Below are 20,551 nucleotides of genomic sequence, written 5' to 3' on the forward strand. Positions count from 1 at the left end.
TTCATAAAATGCGAAATGCACGCGTAATTTTTTGCATATTTTTTATTTTTTTGCGTGGTATTGAGTATCGCAATATTTTATGGTGACGAAAGCGAATCAAAATTTTGGTATCGAAACAACCCTACGCCGATCTGATCAGCGTAGCGTTGTCACGATACCAAAATTTTGATTCGGTTTCGAGTTGGCGACAAAATTTTATTTGGCTCCTAAATTTTTAAGTTCAGGAGCCAATGGCTACTAGGTATTTTTTTTAGTCTGGAGCACTGAGAAGTGAAAATGTATTTTTGTATAATGACCAATAGCACAATGCCAGGAGCCGGGGGGGGATTAGCTCTTTTCTGGGGGGGGGGGGGTTCTGTGCTTTATTGTGGCACACGGCATACATCTTTTGTTTTAGGGTACCTGTAAAGGTGTTCTGAGGTAACCAGATTTTTGGCTGGCTGAAGAATCCTGGAAGCTGATTGGTGGAGAGTGGTTGCTGGGGGAGAATTCCAGAGATTTGATTTGCTCTGATGTTTGCGGCGGGAATCTTGTCTCCTTTATATTGCAGCTGCTCCGGTGGTTCGTGGCCAGTCTGAAGAGAGAAGACGAGCATCGCTGGATCTGTGCCATGGACGTCTTGCTGAGGCAGCTGTTGGAGAAAGCGGAGGCCGCCAGCGGTGAAGATTGGCTGCGGAGAGGTTTGGACCAGCCGCCGACAGTGAGGACAGAGCCGGAGAAAGAAGCCAGCGCTGCGCAGGAGCGGGGCTGTGAAGAGCCGGCTGCCTGTATGCAGAGGGAGGAGGGGTTGTCTGCGCTCCGTAGCAAAAGAGCAAAAAGAGCTAGGAGCGCTTATACACCTCCTCCTGAAGCTGGACGCCGGCAGAGCAGGGCTGTATCAAGAAGAGAGGAGGCAGCGACATCTAGTGGCAACAAGGGGAGAAGCAGGTCTTCAAGAAGAAGCATAGCATGAAATGTGCTGGCAGTTCAAAAGAACAGCTCCGGCACCCTCTTGTGGCAGAAAAGGAGAACATTCCTGGAGGCAGCTTTACAAGAGAAGATGCTGATGTATTAATGGGGCAGCCAGTTGAGGAGTTCCCACAACTTGTGGTTGAGTCTCCTTCTGGCCCCCATGGAAGACCTCGTGTGAGACATCCTCTGGGTCGGTCCAGGAGGGAGCTACGGATGGTGAGAATTTTAATGTGTCGTCTGTGTCTGAATCGCGGTTACTGGTCTGGTTAAGCTGCTAGCGGAGGTAGCTAGTAGGCGGGAAGTTCATCCAGCATCTGATGTCTGGATTGATGGCGGTGAGAAAGTTATTGATAGCAGCGCAGCGGTGGCAAAAACCGTGCCTGTTTTGGAGAAAAGTATTGGAGTTAATGAATTATGTGTTAAGGAGGCGATGGTATGTGAAATTTCGCCACTGGGTTTTCACTTAAATATTAATATTAACCACCTCAGCTCCCCTAGCTTAAACACCCTTAAAGGGTTTCTATCACTTCGTTTCACCTATTTAGCTTTCAGACACTAGCGATCCGCTAGTGTCTGCTTTATCTAACCATCCTAATATAAGAGCTTATTGTCCTGCCGTTTAGCTAAAAAAATAACTTATATAGATATGCAAATGAGCCTCTAGGTGCTATGGGGGCGTGATTAGCACCTAGAGGCTCCGTCTACCTTAACAAACTGCCGCCGCCCAGCGCGTCCCTCCAGCCCGCCCATCTCCTCCGGAATGCGATGCTCCTCGTATTCGGCGCATGCGCAGTGAATGTCTGATCGCTTCCCTGCTCAGACATCTCCACTGCGCCTGCGCCGATGACGTCATAGTGCTCCGAGGAACAGGCGCAGTGGAGATGTCTGAGCAGGGAAGCATCAGACATTCACTGCGCATGCGCAGAACAGAGACGCGCACGGAGAGGATCGCTTCAGCTGGAGATGGGCGGGCTGGAGGGACGCGCTGGGCGGCGGCAGTTTGTTAAGGTAGACGGAGCCTCTAGGTGCTAATCACGCCCCCATAGCACCTAGAGGCTCATTTGCATATCTATATAAGTTATTTTTTTAGCTAAACGGCAGGACAATAAGCTCTTATATTAGGATGGTTAGATAAAGCAGACACTAGCGGATCGCTAGTGTCTGAAAGCTAAATAGGTGAAACGAAGTGATAGAAACCCTTTAATGACCAGACCACTTTTTACAATTCTGCACTACACTACTTTCACGGTTTATTGCTCGGTCATACAATTTACCACCCAAATGAATTTTACCTCCTTTTCTTCTCACTAATAGAGCTTTCATTTGGTGGCATTTCATTGCTGCTGACATTTTTACTTTTTTGTTATTAATCGAAATTTAGATTTTTTTTGCAAAAAAATGACATTTTTCACTTTCAGTTGTAACATTTTTCAAATAAAACTACATTTCTATTTAAATTTTTCTCAAAATGTATTGTTCTACAAGTCTTTGATAAAAAAAAAAAAAAATGTTTAAGTAAAAAAAAAAATGGTTTGGGTAAAAGTTATAGCGTTTACAAACTATGGTACAAAAATGTGAATTTCCGCTTTTTGAAGCAGCTCTGACTTTCTGAGCACCTGTCATGTTTCTTGAGGTTCTACAATGGCCAGACAGTAGAAAAACCCCACAAATGACCCCATTTCGCAAAGTAGACACCCTAAGGTATTCACTGATGGGCATAGTGAGTTCATAGAACTTTTTATTTTTTGTCACAAGTTAGCAGAAAATGATGATTTTTTGATTTTTTTTTTTTTTTACAAAGTCTAATATTCCACTAACTTGTGACAAAAAATAAAAACTTCCATGAACTCACTATGCCCATCACGAAATACCTTGGGGTGTCTTCTTTCCAAAATGGGGTCACTTGTGGGGTAGTTATACTGCCCTGGCATTTTAGGGGCCCTAATGCGTGAGAAGTAGTTTGAAATCAAAATGTGTAAAAAATGCCCTATGAAATCCTAAAGGTGCTCTTTGGAATGTGGGCCCCTTTGCCCACCTAGGCTGCAAAAAAGTGTCACACATGTGGTATCGCCGTACTCAGGAGAAGTTGGGCAATGTGTTTTGGGGTGTCTTTACATATACCCATGCTGGGTGAGAGAAATATCTCGGCAAAAGACAAGTTTTCCCATTTTTTTATACAAAGTTGACATTTGACCGAGATATTTCTCTCACCCAGCATGGGTATATGTAAAATGACACCCCAAAACACATTGCCCAACTTCTCCTGAGTACGGCGATACCACATGTGTGACACTTTTTTGCAGCCTAGATGCGCAAAGGGGCCCAAATTCCTTTTAGGAGGGCATTTTTAGACATTTGGATCCCAGACTTCTTCTCACGCTTTAGGGCCCCTAAAATGCCAGGGCAGTATAAATACCCCACATGTGACCCCATTTTGGAAAGAAGACACCCCAAGGTATTCAATGAGGGGCATAGCAAGTTCATAGAAGATTTTTATTTTTTGCACAAGTTAGCGGAAATTGATTTTTTTTTGTTTTTTCTCACAAAGTCTCCCTTTCCGCTAACTTGGGACAAAAATTTAAATCTTTCATGGACTCAATATGCCCCTCAGCGAATACCTTGGGCTGTCTACTTTCCAAAATGGGGTCATTTGTGGGGTGTTTGTACTGCCCTGGCATTTGAGGGTCTTCACAATCATTACATGTATGGCCAGCATTAGGAGTTTCTGCTATTCTCCTTATATTGAGCATACGGGTAATGAGATTTTTTTTTTCCGTTCAGCCTCTGGGCTGAAAGAAAAAATGAACGGCACAGATTTCTTCATTCGCATCGATCAATGTGGATGAAAAAAGCCCAACATCCAAACCCACTCAGCTCGTATGCCCTGGCAAACCAGATTTCTCCATTCACACAATCGATGTGGATGAATAAATCATTAGCGGGATTTATTATTATTTTTTTTTTAATACAAAGTGTTTGCCAAAGCATATGAACACCGCGCCCCTCAGCTCATATGCCTCAGCAAACATATCTTTTACTGCAGAGGAGAAATCTCGTCTTGCAGCGCCGCATACACCGACTTGTGTGTAATCTGACAGCAGCGCAATGCTTCTGTCAGAATGCACATCAGTGCTGCAGCTCGTTCATCGGTTGGTCCACCTAGAAGGTAAAAAAAAAAAAAACAGGCCGCAACGCAATAAATTTATTAACATTAAGTTTTTATAACATTTGAACGGAACATTAACTTTTTTGCTTACCGGTGATTTATTTTTTTTGTTTTTTACCTTTATAGGACAAACTTCTCCTTCCCCATGGGACAATGTGCAAAGCGCAAATCGCCCAGAGATGTGGCGAAGTACATTATGCACTTTGTCCCAGGTGAAAGGAGAGGTTTGCAGCAGCTGTGAGTGAATGGGCCCTAATAGCCCTGTGTGCCTGTCCTGTGGAACGCAATCCCTATGCTAAGTGTACCTGTGTGTGGTACTTCCGGAAACACTCCCCTAAGCATAGGGCAGGGTGGTCAGGGCAGTCAGAACAGAAATAGCGGGTGTCACGCCTTATTCCACTCCTGCTACAGACACAACATCTTTTTCGGGGTGACGCTTTGGTTGAGGTACCAGCAACGACACTGGGGAAATGTCACTCGTGTAGACGGCTCACTACACTGGAGGTTGGGGCCACGGTACCTCCTGGATACAGGAGGTTCTCGATGATCTCTTTCTAAAATTTGAGGAAGGATCCTGTTCTCCCAGCATTACTGTAGAGAACAAAACTATTATAGGCAGCCAATTGAATTAAATATACAGACACCTTCTCATACCAGCGTCTGGTGCGGCGGGATACTAAATAAGGAGCCAACATCTGGTCGTTGAAGTCCACCCCTCCCATGAGCAAATTATAGTCTTATGGACTGAGAGGTGCTTTTCAATGACACTGGTTGCCCATTCTATTTGTATTGTCTGCGTGAATGGAGGAGAGCATGTAAACGTCACGCTTGTCTCTCCATTTCACCGCAAGCAGTTCTTCGTTACACAAGGCAGCCCTCTCCCCCCTTGCAAGACGGGTGGTAACGAGCCGTTGGGGGAAGCCCCGGCAACTAAGTCGCGCGGTGCCACAGCAGCCAATCTGTTCTAGGAACAAATGCCTGAAGAGGGGCACACTTGTGTAGAAATTGTCCACATAAAGATGGTACCCCTTGCCAAATAAGGGTGACACCAAGTCCCAGACTGTCTTCCCACTGCTCCCCAGGTAGTCAGGGCAACCGACCGGCTCCAGGGTCTGATCTTTACCCTCATAGATCCGAAATTTGTGAGTATAGCCTGTGGCCCTTTCACAGAGCTTATACAATTTGACCCCATACCGGGCGCGCTTGCTTGGGATGTATTGTTTAAAGCCAAGGCGCCCGGAAAATGTATAAGGGACTCGTCTACGCAGATGTTTTGCTCAGGGGTATACAAATCTGCAAATTTGGTGTTGAAGTGGTCTATGAGGGGCCGAATTTTGTGGAGCCGGTCAAAAGCTGGGTGGCCTCTGGGACGAGAGGTGCTGTTGTCACTAAAGTGCAGGAAACGTAGGATGGTCTCAAATCGTGTCCTGGACATGGCAGCAGAGAACATAGGCATGTGATGAATTGGGTTCGTGGACCAATATGACCGCAATTCATGCTTTTTTGTCAGGCCCATGTTGAGGAGAAGGCCCAGAAAGTTTTTAATTTCGGAAACTTGGACGGGTTTCCAGCGGAAAGACTGGGCATAAAAGCTTCCCAGGTTGGCGGCTATAAATTGAGTGGCATACCGATTTGTTTCTGTCACGACTAAGTTCAAGAGCTCCGCAGTCAAGAACAGCTCAAAAAATCCCAGTGCCGAACCGATCTGAGCTGTCTCAACCCGAACTCCAGACTGGGCGGTGAAAGGGGGAACTATTGGTGCGGCCGAAGTTGGGGACTGCCAATCAGGGTTTGCCAGCACCTCAGGGACTCTAGGGACTGTCTGTGCAGTGGCTGCGACGGGGGAACTAATGCACGTGCCACCGTACCAGCTTCAACTGCTCTTCTGGTGCTCGCCACTTCACGATGTTCTACGGCAGTGCTGGTACTAGGTCCAGGATGGGCTGCGCTGCTGGTGTATGCCTCACCACGTAATCAGACAGCGCCAGCCCCACTCTGCTGTCCTTGAAGTGGATCCTGCATAACCTGTGGTCTAGCAACACGGGGCCGGGTACGCCTGGTGGTATCAGGGACCTCAACCTCCTCGTCCGAACTTTGGGTCAGACTGCCACTGCTTTCTACAGGTTCGAATTCTGACCCGCTGGATTCGTCAGATGAGGGTTCCCATTCCTCATTCGACTGGGTCATAATCCTGTAGGCCTCTTCAGAAGAATACCCCTTGTTTGCCATTTGGACTACTAAATTTAGGGGTATTCCCTGAGACTACCCAAGAAAAAAAGCAAGTCTGTCTTACAAATGGGAGGCTAGCGAAGTACCGGAAGCCGCTGCGATTGATAAAAAATATCAAAACTGATTTTTTTTATCGCCGCAGCGCTTGTAAAGTGATTGTGCAGTGATCAAAAAATAATAATTTTTTTGTCAATGCGGCGGGGTGGGCGTGGGTGAACGATCAGGCCTGATCGGGCAAACACTGCGTTTTGGGTGGAGGGCGAGCTAAGGTGACACTAACACCATTATAGATCTGACTGATCAGTTCTGATCACTTACAGATACTATAAAAGTACAAATGCTGATTAGCGATACGCTAATCAGCGAATCAGTGACTGCGGTTTATTTACTGACGCTGCTGGAAGTTGTGGCTATGGGGCCTTTTGGGCTGGTAAGTGGTCGGCTGAACGGTGGCCTGGTTCTTCGGTCTCTAGTGGTGTGACAAAAAATATTGTTTTATTGGAGCTGTTCCCAGTGGTAGTATCTGTAGTGATTTGGGGTTCAGAATTTAGTAATAAAAGAATATTATTAAGGACGGACAACAAAGGGGTGCTCTTTGCGATTAATACCTTATCATCAAAATGCGAGTTGGTAGTTAAACGGTTAAGACATTTGATGTTGCATGAAGATGAATATCTGGGTTAAAGCAAGGCATAGGAGAAAGGAATGTCATAGCTGATTCTTTATCTTGCTTTCAGCTTTTGAAGTTTCGGGAACTAGCGCCAGAAGCAGAAGAGGAAGGGACCCCTTGTCCTCAGCACCTTTGGGATCTGTTATGGGATTAATTTCGGAAGGTATCAAACGCTCTGTTGCTCCTAAAACATGGGCTGCATACTCAGCCGCATGGCGTGACTGGTTAATGTTTTGTAATTTTCTGTCTGTTAATGGTAGTTTAGACATTGTGAGTTGTGGTTTGTTATTTGTTGGAAGCTTAATGGAGAAACAATTGTCATTTTCTTCTATTTCTAGAGCAGTGGCACGAGTCTCGTTTTTTCAAAAATTATTTAGCGAGAAGCCATTGTCTGCTTATTTTTCAATTAAGCAGCTATTGAAAGGTTATAGAAAGAATGTTAGTAAGGTGGATAGTAGGAGACCGATTTGTATTGGTTTGTTGGATAAACTGTATGGTATCTTACCTATTGTTTGTTTTGATAATTTTGAAGTCTTACTGTTTCGTACAGCCTTCATTCTAGCCTTCTTTGCTGCCTTACGTATTGGTGAATTGGTGGCTCAGAGTCGGACATCTTGTAGTGGGTTGGAATTTGCTGAGGTATCGTTAAAGTGTAAAATTGTTGAGATTTTCTTGAGGCGTTCCAAAACTGACCAGCTAGGGAAGGGGCGAGTAATCTGTCTAAATTCTTGGGAGGGGTCTAAATTATGCCCGGTACAGGCGATTCGATTATGGTTTGGGGTCCGGCCTAGCGGGCCTGCCCCTCTTTTGATCCATAAAGATGTGTCTCCTTTAACTAAATTTCAATTTTGTTCTGTCCTTAAAAAGTGTTTGGGTGCTCTGGGTCTTAGTTCCTTTAATATATCCTCTCATTCTTTTAGAACTGGGGCAGCTACGGAGGCGGCTAGATGGGGTTTAGACGAATCCGTAGTTAAAAAAATTGGTCGTTGGGATTCTAGCAGGTTTAAGCTGTATATTAGGCCTAGTCTTTTGATTTCAGACTAACTAATCTTTGTTTTGCAGGAAAACAAGTGGTGATATGGATTGTGGGCCATTCTTATGTGTTTTGGGCTCAGAAGAGAGCGGAGAAAAGAGTCTATTCAGAAAATGTAGGAGTTAGAGGCCTATGTTGGAAGAATCTGCTTTTTGAAATCCATAAACTTTGCTCTAGGTGGCCTTCTTCTGATGTTTTAATCATTTATGTGGGTGGTAATGATTTGGGTAAGATAAGAACATGTGATTTAATTTGGGAAATGAAAAGAGATTTGGTGTTAATAAAGGTATGTTACCTGGGGTTAACCTGATTTTCTCGGAAATAGTGCCTCGTCTGGTTTGGTCAGCCAGGGGACAGTTATTTCTGGAGAAAATTCGGAAAAGGATTAACAGGGCAATGGCCAAGTTTCTGCCGTTGGTAGCTGGTCTTTCATACAGGCACTTAGACCTGGAAGGATATTTACCTGGTCTTTTTAGGTCTGACAATGTCCATCTGTCCGAGATTGGGATGGATATTTACAATTTGGGTCTACAATCGGCAATAGAACAGGGGCTGCAATGCTGGTGGGGGGCCCCGCCTTGTTAAGTCGAGGCTTGTGGGGTGGATGTAGTTCTAATTAATTGATTATGCTTATAAATTATTTAATTATTTATTGGAGAAGTATTTATAATCATTTACGATAAATTTATTCTGGTGTTAATTTAATTAAGGTAACCCATAATAAAGCATTGCGGCCTTTGTTCATCCAACCCAGATAGTGATGTCTTATTTATTGTCAGTAAGTTCTTAGGAGGAGGGTGCGATGTGTCTCCATGCTCCCACACCAGTGTCTCTTGGGGGATAGTGGTCTCTCAGCCCACACAGAGCCACTCCAGCCTTCTGTGTGCAAGTCCCCACCCCCTCTCACTCGGAATATATATATATATATATATATATATATTATATATAGGAAGAAAAATGGCGGCACTGGCACAAGTAGGAGAAAACGGGTGCACGTCTCAGGGGGATTAGACTTACAGCCCCAATCAATGGATCCAGAAAAAAGAGCGGCACTCCGGTAGATAAAAGCAAAGTGAACCCTTTATTCACACAGGTGGTGCAACGTTTCGGCTCCAAGCATGAGCCTTCTTCAAGCAAAGACACAACTCAAATGGTGACAAATATATAGGGGAATCAATCATCATACAAAGCATGTGATCACAGACCACCCAGTGGGTGTGTTACAAATCATATCAAAATAAATAGTAAGTAAATACAGTGTATAATAATGAAAAAGATGAATCATCAATTAAGAAGCATGTCCATGCATGCTATATACATCAAAATACAAATATGTGCATTGAGTACAGTGAATAAAATCATGAAATATATCCATACAATTCATAAACGTAGATAGTGCAGGGGGAGGAGCAAAGCGGTGGGGCCGCACACATACCAAGCCAGCAGGGAGACCCATTCAGTATCGCCATGTCGGCGTTGTTGACATCCTATTGCGCAGGCGTGGTCAGGCACCAATAGCGGGTATAGGGCATACAGGGAGCGCGACGCATCATCACAGAAGGACGGCACCCCTACGTCATGTAGACGTCATTCCTGGTCTGCCGGGATGTTGCGCATGCTCAGTAGAGATCATAGTCACAAAGCGCCATCTTGGTGACTGGAAACTCACCAATAATCATACCCCTGTATTTCGCATCAAACCTAAACCAAATTAGGGCATCAGAGGCCTCAAAAGGTCACAAGGCTCCCAAATAAACGGGTGCCAACATGTCCAACCCTGTGAGAGATCCACCACAACTGCGGGATCCGCAGTATCTGCAGGGCTCTCTCCACAGGTATCAAGCCATCATTACAGCCCAGGAGGGATCTCCTCATATAGGTACTCATATGCTACAGGGTGATAGAAGAACAATAAATATTTTAACCAACAAGGGCTGTCATGTCACAAATACCCGTCCCGCGGTGCCTGCCAAGACCGGCAAAAACCTAAATCAAAGATGTCATTAAAAGAACAACAACAAAAATACAAAATGCAGTCGAGTGGTCCCCTCCTGAGGTATACTGCACGCACACCATCCGTATGATCCATCCCCCACAGTGTAAGGTGTGAGTGATCTGGAACAGTCATGATCCTGATTTACAATTTACCCTCGTTCATTCCAGAACTGAGATCCAGTTTTTGGACACCCGGGTGGTTTTCAGCGAGGGTAGATTGTATACTGAATTATACACGAAACCCACCGACACTAACACCTTTCTGTGCTATAACAGTTCCCATCCTAGGAGAATGATCCAGTCATTGCCTTTCTCCCAATTTCTCCGGGTCAAACGTGTGGTATCAGATGAGGCTAAACTTGATGCGACCCTGGATTCCATGGCCAATAGGTTCCAGGCTAGGGGTTACCCCAAACGACTACTAAGGGAACACATGGACAGGGTTCGCACCCTAGGTAGGACTGAAGTATTGACACAGCGGAGCACCGTCCGCAACAAGGAAAGGATTCCGTTTGTTTCAGTGTACACTGAACTTAGCCCCTCTATTAACAGGATCCTCAATAAACATTGGGGTCTGCTTGGCTCATGCTTTAGGGACATCCCTGAATTTTCAAGTCCGCCATTATTATCCTACCGTAGGTCTAGAAATCTACGGGATCAATTGGTCAAAGCCGATCTTGGCCCCAAGGGATCCTTGAGACAAACCAAGTTGACGCAGTCCGGCCAGGGGTGTTTTCCCTGTCTGAACTGCGTCAATTGCAAGTACATTCGCAAAGGGAGGAATTTCGTACACCCCACCACTGGTGCGATTCACAGTATTTTATTTCATCTGACCTGTGATTCAAACCATGTCGTCTATGTTTTATCTTGCCCATGTAATTTGCTTTACGTGGGCGAGACGACAACTGAATTGAAGACTCGCCTCAACAATCACCGCCTCAGTATCCGGAAAAAACGGTTGGATCTACCGGTATCCAAGCACTTTACTGAGGCCAAGCATAGAGAAGGTGACTTGAGGTGCTGGATCCTTGATCACATACCCCAACCTAGGCGGGGTGGTGACAGGTCCAGGACACTAAAGCTTAGAGAGCTCAGCTGGATCCACAAGTTGGACAGCCTGAAACCTAAGGGCCTGAATGTCGACTATAACTTTGGGGATGCTCTGTAAGGGTAGGTTTGCCCCCTTTTTGTTTTATGGGATGTTGTTCTGTCATCAGTGTACATACTTGAAGAGTTACATAACTCTATTTATTCTCGCCCTAACATTTTCTTTTTTTCGTTCCAGATCACTCACACCTTACACTGTGGGGGATGGATCATACGGATGGTGTGCGTGCAGTATACCTCAGGAGGGGACCACTCGACTGCATTTTGTATTTTTGTTGTTGTTCTTTTAATGACATCTTTGATTTAGGTTTTTGCCGGTCTTGGCAGGCACCGCGGGACGGGTATTTGTGACATGACAGCCCTTGTTGGTTAAAATATTTATTGTTCTTCTATCACCCTGTAGCATATGAGTACCTATATGAGGAGATCCCTCCTGGGCTGTAATGATGGCTTGATACCTGTGGAGAGAGCCCTGCAGATACTGCGGATCCCGCAGTTGTGGTGGATCTCTCACAGGGTTGGACATGTTGGCACCCGTTTATTTGGGAGCCTTGTGACCTTTTGAGGCCTCTGATGCCCTAATTTGGTTTAGGTTTGATGCGAAATACAGGGGTATGATTATTGGTGAGTTTCCAGTCACCAAGATGGCGCTTTGTGACTATGATCTCTACTGAGCATGCGCAACATCCCGGCAGACCAGGAATGACGTCTACATGACGTAGGGGTGCCGTCCTTCTGTGATGATGCGTCGCGCTCCCTGTATGCCCTATACCCGCTATTGGTGCCTGACCACGCCTGCGCAATAGGATGTCAACAACGCCGACATGGCGATACTGAATGGGTCTCCCTGCTGGCTTGGTATGTGTGCGGCCCCACCGCTTTGCTCCTCCCCCTGCACTATCTACGTTTATGAATTGTATGGATATATTTCATGATTTTATTCACTGTACTCAATGCACATATTTGTATTTTGATGTATATAGCATGCATGGACATGCTTCTTAATTGATGATTCATCTTTTTCATTATTATACACTGTATTTACTTACTATTTATTTTGATATGATTTGTAACACACCCACTGGGTGGTCTGTGATCACATGCTTTGTATGATGATTGATTCCCCTATATATTTGTCACCATTTGAGTTGTGTCTTTGCTTGAAGAAGGCTCATGCTTGGAGCCGAAACGTTGCACCACCTGTGTGAATAAAGGGTTCACTTTGCTTTTATCTACCGGAGTGCCGCTCTTTTTTCTGGATCTATATATATATATATATATATATATATATATATATATATATATATATATATATATATATATATATATACACACACACATATACATATACACACACACACACACACATAGCTCCAAAAAAATAAAGGGAACACAAAAATAACACATTCTAGATCTGAGTTAATTAAATATTCTTCTGAAATACTTTGTTCTTTACATAGTTGAATGTGCCGACAACAAAATCACACAAAAATTAAAAAATGGAAATCAAATTTTTCAACCCATGGAGGTCTGGATTTGAAGTCACACTCAAAATTAAAGTGGAAAAACACACTACAGGCTGATCCAACTTTGATGTAATGTCCTTAAAACAAGTCAAAATGAGGCTCAGTAGTGTGTGTGTTGCCTCCACGTGCCTGTATGACCTCCCTACAACGCCTGTCCATGCTCCTGATGAGGTGGCGGACGGTCTCCTGAGGGATCTCCTCCCAGACCTGGACTAAAGCATCTGCCAACTCCTGGACAGTCTGTGGTGCAACGTGACGTTGGTGGATAGAGCGAGACATGATGTCCCAGATGTGCTCAATTGGATTCAGGTCTGGGGAACGGGTGGGCCAGTCCATAGCATCAATGCCTTTGTCTTGCAGGAACTGCTGACACACTCCAGCCACATGAGGTCTAGCATTGTCTTGCATTAGGAGGAACCCAGGGCCAACCGCACCAGCATATGGTCTCACAAGGGGTCTGAGGATCTCATCTCGGTACCTAATGGCAGTCAGGCTACCTCTGGCGAGCACATGGAGGGCTGTGCGGCCCTCCAAAGAAATCCACCCCACACCATTACTGACCCAATGCCAAACCGGCCATGCTGGAGGATGTTGCAGGCAGCAGAACGTTCTCCACGGCGTCTCCAGACTCTGTCACGTCTGTCACATGTGCACAGTGTGAACCTGCTTTCATCTGTGAAGAGCACAGGGCGCCAGTGGCGAATTTGCCAATCTTGGTGTTCTCTGGCAAATGCCAAACGTCCTGCACGGTGTTGGGCTGTAAGCACAACCCCCACCTGTGGACGTCGGGCCCTCTTATCACCCTCATGGAGTCTGTTTCTGACCGTTTGAGCAGACACATGCACATTTGTGGCCTGCTGGAGGTCATTTTGCAGGGCTCTGGCAGTGCTCCTCCTGTTCCTCCTTGCACAAAGGCGGAGGTAGCGGTCCTGCTGCTGGGTTGTTGCCCTCCTACGGCCTCCTCCACGTCTCCTGATGTACTGGCCTGTCTCCTGGTAGCGCCTCCATGCTCTGGACACTACGCTGACAGACACAGCAAACCTCTTGCCACAGCTCGCATTGATGTGCCATCCTGGATAAGCTGCACTACCTGAGCCACTTGTGTGGGTTGTAGACTCCGTCTCATGCTACCACTAGAGTGAAAGCACCGCCAGCATTCAAAAGTGACCAAAACATCAGCCAGGAAGCATAGGAACTGAGAAGTGGTCTGTGGTCACCACCTGCAGAACCACTCCTTTATTGGGGGTGTCTTGCTAATTGCCTATAATTTCCACCTGTTGTCTATCCCATTTGCACAACAGCATGTGAAATTGATTGTCACTCAGTGTTGCTTCCTAAGTGGACAGTTTGATTTCACAGAAGTGTGATTGACTTGGAGCTACATTGTGTTGTTTAAAGAGGACCTTTCACCAGAATAAAGTATCTAAACTGACTATACCAGGATCCCCCTGCACTTACTGTTATCCCCGGGCGCCGCTCCGTTCTCCGGTTATAGCCTCCGGTATGTTCATAGTTAGGCTCCACCCAGGGGAACCTGCCGACGTCTCTTTTTCCTATGCTGTAGTGCTGGCTGTAGCGGAGGGGTAGCACGATCCACAAGGTATCCGCTGGTAGACAGGAAAAGCAGGCAATGATCCAAATAGGCCGGTACAGCATACAATCCTTCCCTCCCAAGAACTGTACCGAAACGCCTAGCACCCCGACCGGGTACCTCCGTCGATAGTTGCTCTTAGTGCTTCCAGAGGACTCCAAGCACTCCACTTGACCCCGTCAGCACTGCAGACCCCACGAACCGCCAAAGCTTGGTGGAGGTCTCGCCGTCTTCTACCCACCCTGGACCTATGACAAGGCTCCAGTGGGTGAACCTCTCCTAAATCCAGAGACAGGAACCAGGAGCAAGCTCTTACAAGAGCTAGGAGTTATAGCCAGGGGAGTATACAGCGTATAGCAATCCCCATACACATGAGACGAGGCTCTATGTTGAGTGTAAAACAGGAACTGACTGTACTTTACGTACAGCCTCTTTTATTCACAAACCAAAAACATAGTACTGCCCACAGGGGTTTGAAATACAACCAATCAATATATTACAACACATCCCCACAAAATCCTCCCCTCTGTCCGTGATAGAATTACCTCACACTGGGTTGATGCAATCATCACAGACAGACGAATACACAATATCCTCTGTCCTGGAGACAAGCGAGAAGTAATTCAATTATCTCTCAGGACAAAGGACATCGCCAATACACACAGAGAGACAACAAGACAGGAATCCCCACCCAAACACACAATGTCACACCCTCCCAGCAAACACAGACATTAACATATCCCAGATAGCTCAAGTCTGAGGGCATATCATTAGGTGAATGCCGCTCAGAATACACAAATACAATACAATTAGCTATCTGGGTCCCCTCACATAACAACATACAATTGCATGAATGCTGGCGGTTTTCATGCAGCCAGCATAGGAACGTTACAGCCCACCTGAACCATATTACACAAAACATATATATGCTTGGTTCTTTAAAGTGGCATACACATATGCAATAACATCGTACATACAGGAATGACAATATACAGTGGCTGGGTTTGCCACACTGGCCAATCGCAGCGCTCAGCTCATAGCCAGGCTATGAGCTGAGCGCTGCGATTGGCCAGCGCTACAGCATAGGAGAAGGAGACCACGCCAGGTTCCCCTGGGTGGAGCCTAACTATGAAGATACCGGAGGCTATAACCGGAGAACGGAGCGGCGCCCGGGATAACAGTAAGTGCAGGGGGATCCTGGTATAGTCAGTTTAGATACTTTATTCTGGTGAAAGGTCCTATTTAAGTGTTCCCTTTATTTTTTTGAGCAGTATATACTTCTTCACTTCCTCTAATAAACAAGAGAATTCTGCTTTGATCCTGGAGGGATGTCAGTGTGATTTTCTCCGTTGTGCACGGCTCTCTAACAACTTGTAAATTTGCAGCAGACAGTTGATAAGATAGCACAGCTTGTGTGCATTCAAAATGTCATGAGATCAAAGTGTCATCGCAAGTATACAGCACATATTGGAAACGTGAACAGATATTGCAACATGCAGCAGCTACTTAAAGGGGTTTCTAAAAGTTTTTTACTGGGGTCATCAGTATTTGATCAGTGGGGGTCCGACACTGATCAGCTGTTTGAGAAGCACCAGCACTCTCAATATAAATGCAGCCTTCTCTCAGCTTACCAGGCACAGCACTGTACATTGCGTAGTGTCAGCACATTCACGTCAATAGGGCCGAGCTGTGCCTAGGTCATATGATCGATAAACATGACGACAAATGGCCTAGGCAAACCTAGAGAAGACCAAGAAGCTATTGTAAGCGCCAGTGCCTTCTCAAACCGCTAATCAGTGGAGGTGTTGGACCCCATTGATCAGATACTGATGACCTTTAAAAGGGCATAGGTCAGAAAATACCCTTTAATACCAAATAGTGTCAAATATCAAGCAAGGTCATATAACTTGCAAAATCAAATACCAGGAAGTCACATCAGAGGCAAAATCTGGGAAACAAACTCGCTAGTGAGGCAGGAATATCAATCACAGGCAACTGTGGCCTGCAGCTGCCTGTTTAAATAGTAGACCCTCAGGAAGCATGTGACACCTGCACTAAGCCTGATTGGTACACCAGCAACATTGTCAGATGGGTTGATGGCCACAGTAACAGAACGACACCGGTGGTGCCGCCATAGTGCATCCAGAGTCGCCGTGGAAAGGCAGTTGTGCTGCTACAGATGCATCACACGGCAGACCACTGACTTAAAACAGGGCTCAGTCAGGTTATAGGGGTTTTCTCATCTCAGACAATGGGGTCATATCGCTAGGACATGCCCCCATTTTCTTATAGGTGCGGGTCCCACACCTATATCGAGAACGGAGCCCCAAAAGGGAAGGAGAGCGCACTGCGCATGCGCAGCCGCCCTCCTTTCATTTCTATGGGGCCGCCGAAAATAGCCGAGCACTGGCTCGGCTATTGCTGTCTGCCCCATAGAAATGAATGGGAGCATAGGGCGCGCATGCGCGGCACGCTCCCATTCACTTCTATGGGAGAGGCGGGAATTAGCACTTAGTGGTGGACGGACCCCAGGAAATCTGGGGTCCTCCAGCCACAGCGCTCCCCACTCTGTTCTCGATATAGGTGCGGGTCCCAGCGGTGGGACCCGCACCTATCAGACAATGGGGGCATATCCTAGCGATATTCCCCCATTGTCTAAGATGGGAATACCCCTTTAAGTAGAGATGTCTGTCCTAGGCATATAGTGCTGTATATATAGCTGTTAATCCAGTAACAAAGCGACTGAATCTGCAACGCTCCATACAGGCAGGAGACAGCTGTGCCAGCCTACCTTAACGAGGACCTCAGCATTGCAGGATCGTGCAGTAACCACACTTCTAGCTGGGACAACGACAAGACCTGGTGACTGTGAGGACCTTTGATGATGTCACGATCAGGTGATCAGTCACATGGATGGGAGGAGCTAGGAGAAGCAGCCACTCCAGGAGCCGGGCGAGAAGACGTATGCACCTGTGCATGCATGCAGCAATATAAACGTTTTCTTAGAAGAAATGCTTTTTTTAATGATTAAATGACCATAGGCAGCTGCCAACTAATCATAACAATGAGTTTCCTAGTGGGCTGAAGGACCTCTGCTGACGTCATTGCCCATGTGACCAGACGATTGGGGTGGGGGTGGAGTCGGAAGAGCAGAGAGCTATTTTCCCTGTGGTTCTGACTAAATCCCATGACTCAGAGGGACCTCCCCAATCATGGGAAATAGCCGGTGTACTGAGAAAAAAAAACCTTACTCTGAAAGAAAACCTTACCCACGTGACTTCCGGGGGTGTTTAAGGGGTTGTGCGCCTCCGCGCTTGCGCAGTACAACGGGCGACCAGGAACTTAGTGAACTCATGATACAGTGCGCGCCGATTCCTGGGTGCGCGTGAGAACACCGCGCGTTCACCCAGCTACGCATGCGCCGTCAGGGTTAAGGCGATTTCACAGTCTTTCGACATGTAAAAATTTTTCTTACCCTGACACTGCGCACGCGCAAATTTTCCACACTACACAGCGCTCATTAGATTATATTAATTGCTGGCTTCTAGCAGGGGGCGTGGTTGCAGCATATCGGGGCAATGATTAAAATAGGTGGGGTGTGCAGCATTTTGGGGGACAGGGGGCAATGATTAAAACAGGTGGGGTGTGCAGCATTTTGGGGGACAGGGGGCAATGATTAATACAGGTGGGGTGTGCAGCATTTTGGGGGACAGGGGGCAATGATTAAAACAGGTGGGGTGTGCAGCATTTTGGGGGACAATGCTTCAAAGTGGGATGCAGCATATTTGGGGGGCATTGTGTACTCCACCAGGTGTGCGCAGTATATTGGGGGGCATTTCTCCATCCAGGCGGTGTGTGCAGCATATTAGGGGGCATTTCTCCTTCCAGGCGGTGTGTGCAGCATATTAGGGGGCATTTCTCCTTCCAGGCGGTGTGTGCAGCATATTGGGGGGGCATTTCTCCATCCAGGCGGTGTGTGCAGCATATTGGGGGGCATTTCTCCATCCAGGCGGTGTGTGCAGCATATTGGGGGGCATTTCTCCATCCAGGCGGTGTGCGCAGCATATTGGGGGGGGGCATTTCTCCATCCAGGCGGTGTGCGCAGCATATTGGGGGGCATTTCTCCATCCAGGCGGTGTGTGCAGCATATTAGGGGGCATTTCTCCTTCCAGGCGGTGTGTGCAGCATATTGGGGGGCATTTCTCCTTCCAGGCGTTGTGTGCAGCATATTGGGGGGCATTTCTCCATCCAGGCGGTGTGTGCAGCATATTGGGGGGGGCATTTCTCCTTCCAGGCGGTGTGTGCAGCATGTTGGGGGGCATTTCTCCTTCCAGGCGGTGTGTGCAGCATATTAGGGGGCATTTCTCCATCCAGGCGGTGTGTGCAGCATATTGGGGGGCATTTCTCCTTCCAGGCGGTGTGTGCAGCATATTGGGGGGCATTTCTCCATCCAGGGGGTGTGTGCAGCATATTGGGGGGGCATTTCTCCTTCCAGGCGGTGTGTGCAGCATATTGGGGGGGGGGCATTTCTCCATCCAGGCGGTGTGCGCAGCATATTGGGGGGCATTTCTCCATCCAGGCGGTGTGTGCAGCATATTAGGGGGCATTTCTCCTTCCAGGCGGTGTGTGCAGCATATTAGGGGGCATTTCTCCTTCCAGGCGGTGTGTGCAGCATATTGGGGGGCATTTCTCCATCCAGGCGGTGTGTGCAGCATATTAGGGGGCATTTCTCCTTCCAGGCGGTGCGTGCAGCATATTGGGGGGGCATTTCTCCATCCAGGCGGTGTGTGCAGCATATTGGGGGGCATTTCTCCATCCAGGCGGTGTGCGCAGCATATTGGGGGGGGGGGCATTTCTCCATCCAGGCGGTGTGCGCAGCATATTGGGGGGCATTTCTCCATCCAGGCGGTGTGTGCAGCATATTAGGGGGGCATTTCTCCTTCCAGGCGGTGTGTGCAGCATATTAGGGGGCATTTCTCCTTCCAGGCGGTGTGTGCAGCATATTGGGGGGCATTTCTCCTTCCAGGCGTTGTGTGCAGCATATTGGGGGGCATTTCTCCATCCAGGCGGTGTGTGCAGCATATTGGGGGGGCATTTCTCCTTCCAGGCGGTGTGTGCAGCATGTTGGGGGGCATTTCTCCTTCCAGGCGGTGTGTGCAGCATATTAGGGGGCATTTCTCCATCCAGGCGGTGTGTGCAGCATATTGGGGGGCATTTCTCCTTCCAGGCGGTGTGTGCAGCATATTGGGGGGCATTTCTCCATCCAGGGGGTGTGTGCAGCATATTGGGGGGGCATTTCTCCTTCCAGGCGGTGTGTGCAGCATATTGGGGGGACATTTCTCCATCCAGGCGGTGTGTGCAGCATATTGGGGGGCATTTCTCCTTCCAGGCGGTGTGTGCAGCATATTAGGGGGCATTTCTCCATCCAGGCGGTGTGTGCAGCATATTGGGGGGGGGGCATTTCTCCATCCAGGAGGTGTGTGCAGCATATTAGGGGGCATTTCTCCATCCAGGCGGTGTGTGCAGCATATTGGGGGGGGGGGGGCATTTCTCCATCCAGGAGGTGTGTGCAGCATATTGGGGGGCATTTCTCCTTCCAGCCGGTGTGTGCAGCATATTGGGGGGGACATTTCTCCATCCAGGCGGTGTGTGCAGCATATTGGGGGGGCATTTCTCCATCCAGGCGGTGTGTGCAGCATATTGGGGGGCATTTCTCCTTCCAGGCGGTGTGTGCAGCATATTAGGGGGGCATTTCTCCTTCCAGGCGGTGTGTGCAGCATATTGGGGGGGCATTTCTCCATCCAGGCGGTGTGTGCAGCATATTGGGGGGGCATTTCTCCTTCCAGGCGGTGTGTGCAGCATATTGGGGGGCATTTCTCCTTCCAGGCGGTGTGTGCAGCATATTGGGGGGCATTTCTCCATCCAGGCGGTGTGTGCAGCATATTGGGGGGCATTTCTCCTTCCAGGCGGTGTGTGCAGCATATTGGGGGGCATTTCTCCATCCAGGAGGTGTGTGCAGCATATTGGGGGGGCATTTCTCCTTCCAGGCGGTGTGTGCAGCATATTGGGGGGACATTTCTCCATCCAGGCGGTGTGTGCAGCATATTGGGGGGAATTTCTCCTTCCAGGCGGTGTGTGTAGCATATTAGGGGGCATTTCTCCATCCAGGCGGTGTGTGCAGCATATTGGGGGGGGGCATTTTTCCATCCAGGAGGTGTGTGCAGCATATTAGGGGGCATTTCTCCATCCAGGCGATGTGTGCAGCATATTGGGGGGGGGGGCA

At 47.6% G+C, this 20,551-nt stretch overlaps 1 protein-coding gene across 2 annotated transcripts in view; it reads right to left on the reverse strand.

Moving 5' to 3' along the window:
* The window catches only part of HIBCH (3-hydroxyisobutyryl-CoA hydrolase), a 516,160-nt gene extending 499,017 nt beyond the window's left edge, over positions 1-17,143 (reverse strand). For both annotated transcript variants that reach the window (XM_040440248.1, XM_040440247.1), the window contains exon 1: positions 17,060-17,143. In XM_040440248.1, coding sequence (XP_040296182.1) covers positions 17,060-17,079 — 20 coding nt within the window. In that variant the 5' untranslated portion in view covers positions 17,080-17,143. The remainder of the gene's footprint in view (positions 1-17,059) is intronic.
* Between the last annotated feature and the right edge of the window lie 3,408 nt (positions 17,144-20,551).

Source organism: Bufo bufo, chromosome 7 (genome assembly GCF_905171765.1).
Source record: "Bufo bufo chromosome 7, aBufBuf1.1, whole genome shotgun sequence".
Lineage (NCBI taxonomy): Eukaryota > Metazoa > Chordata > Amphibia > Anura > Bufonidae > Bufo > Bufo bufo.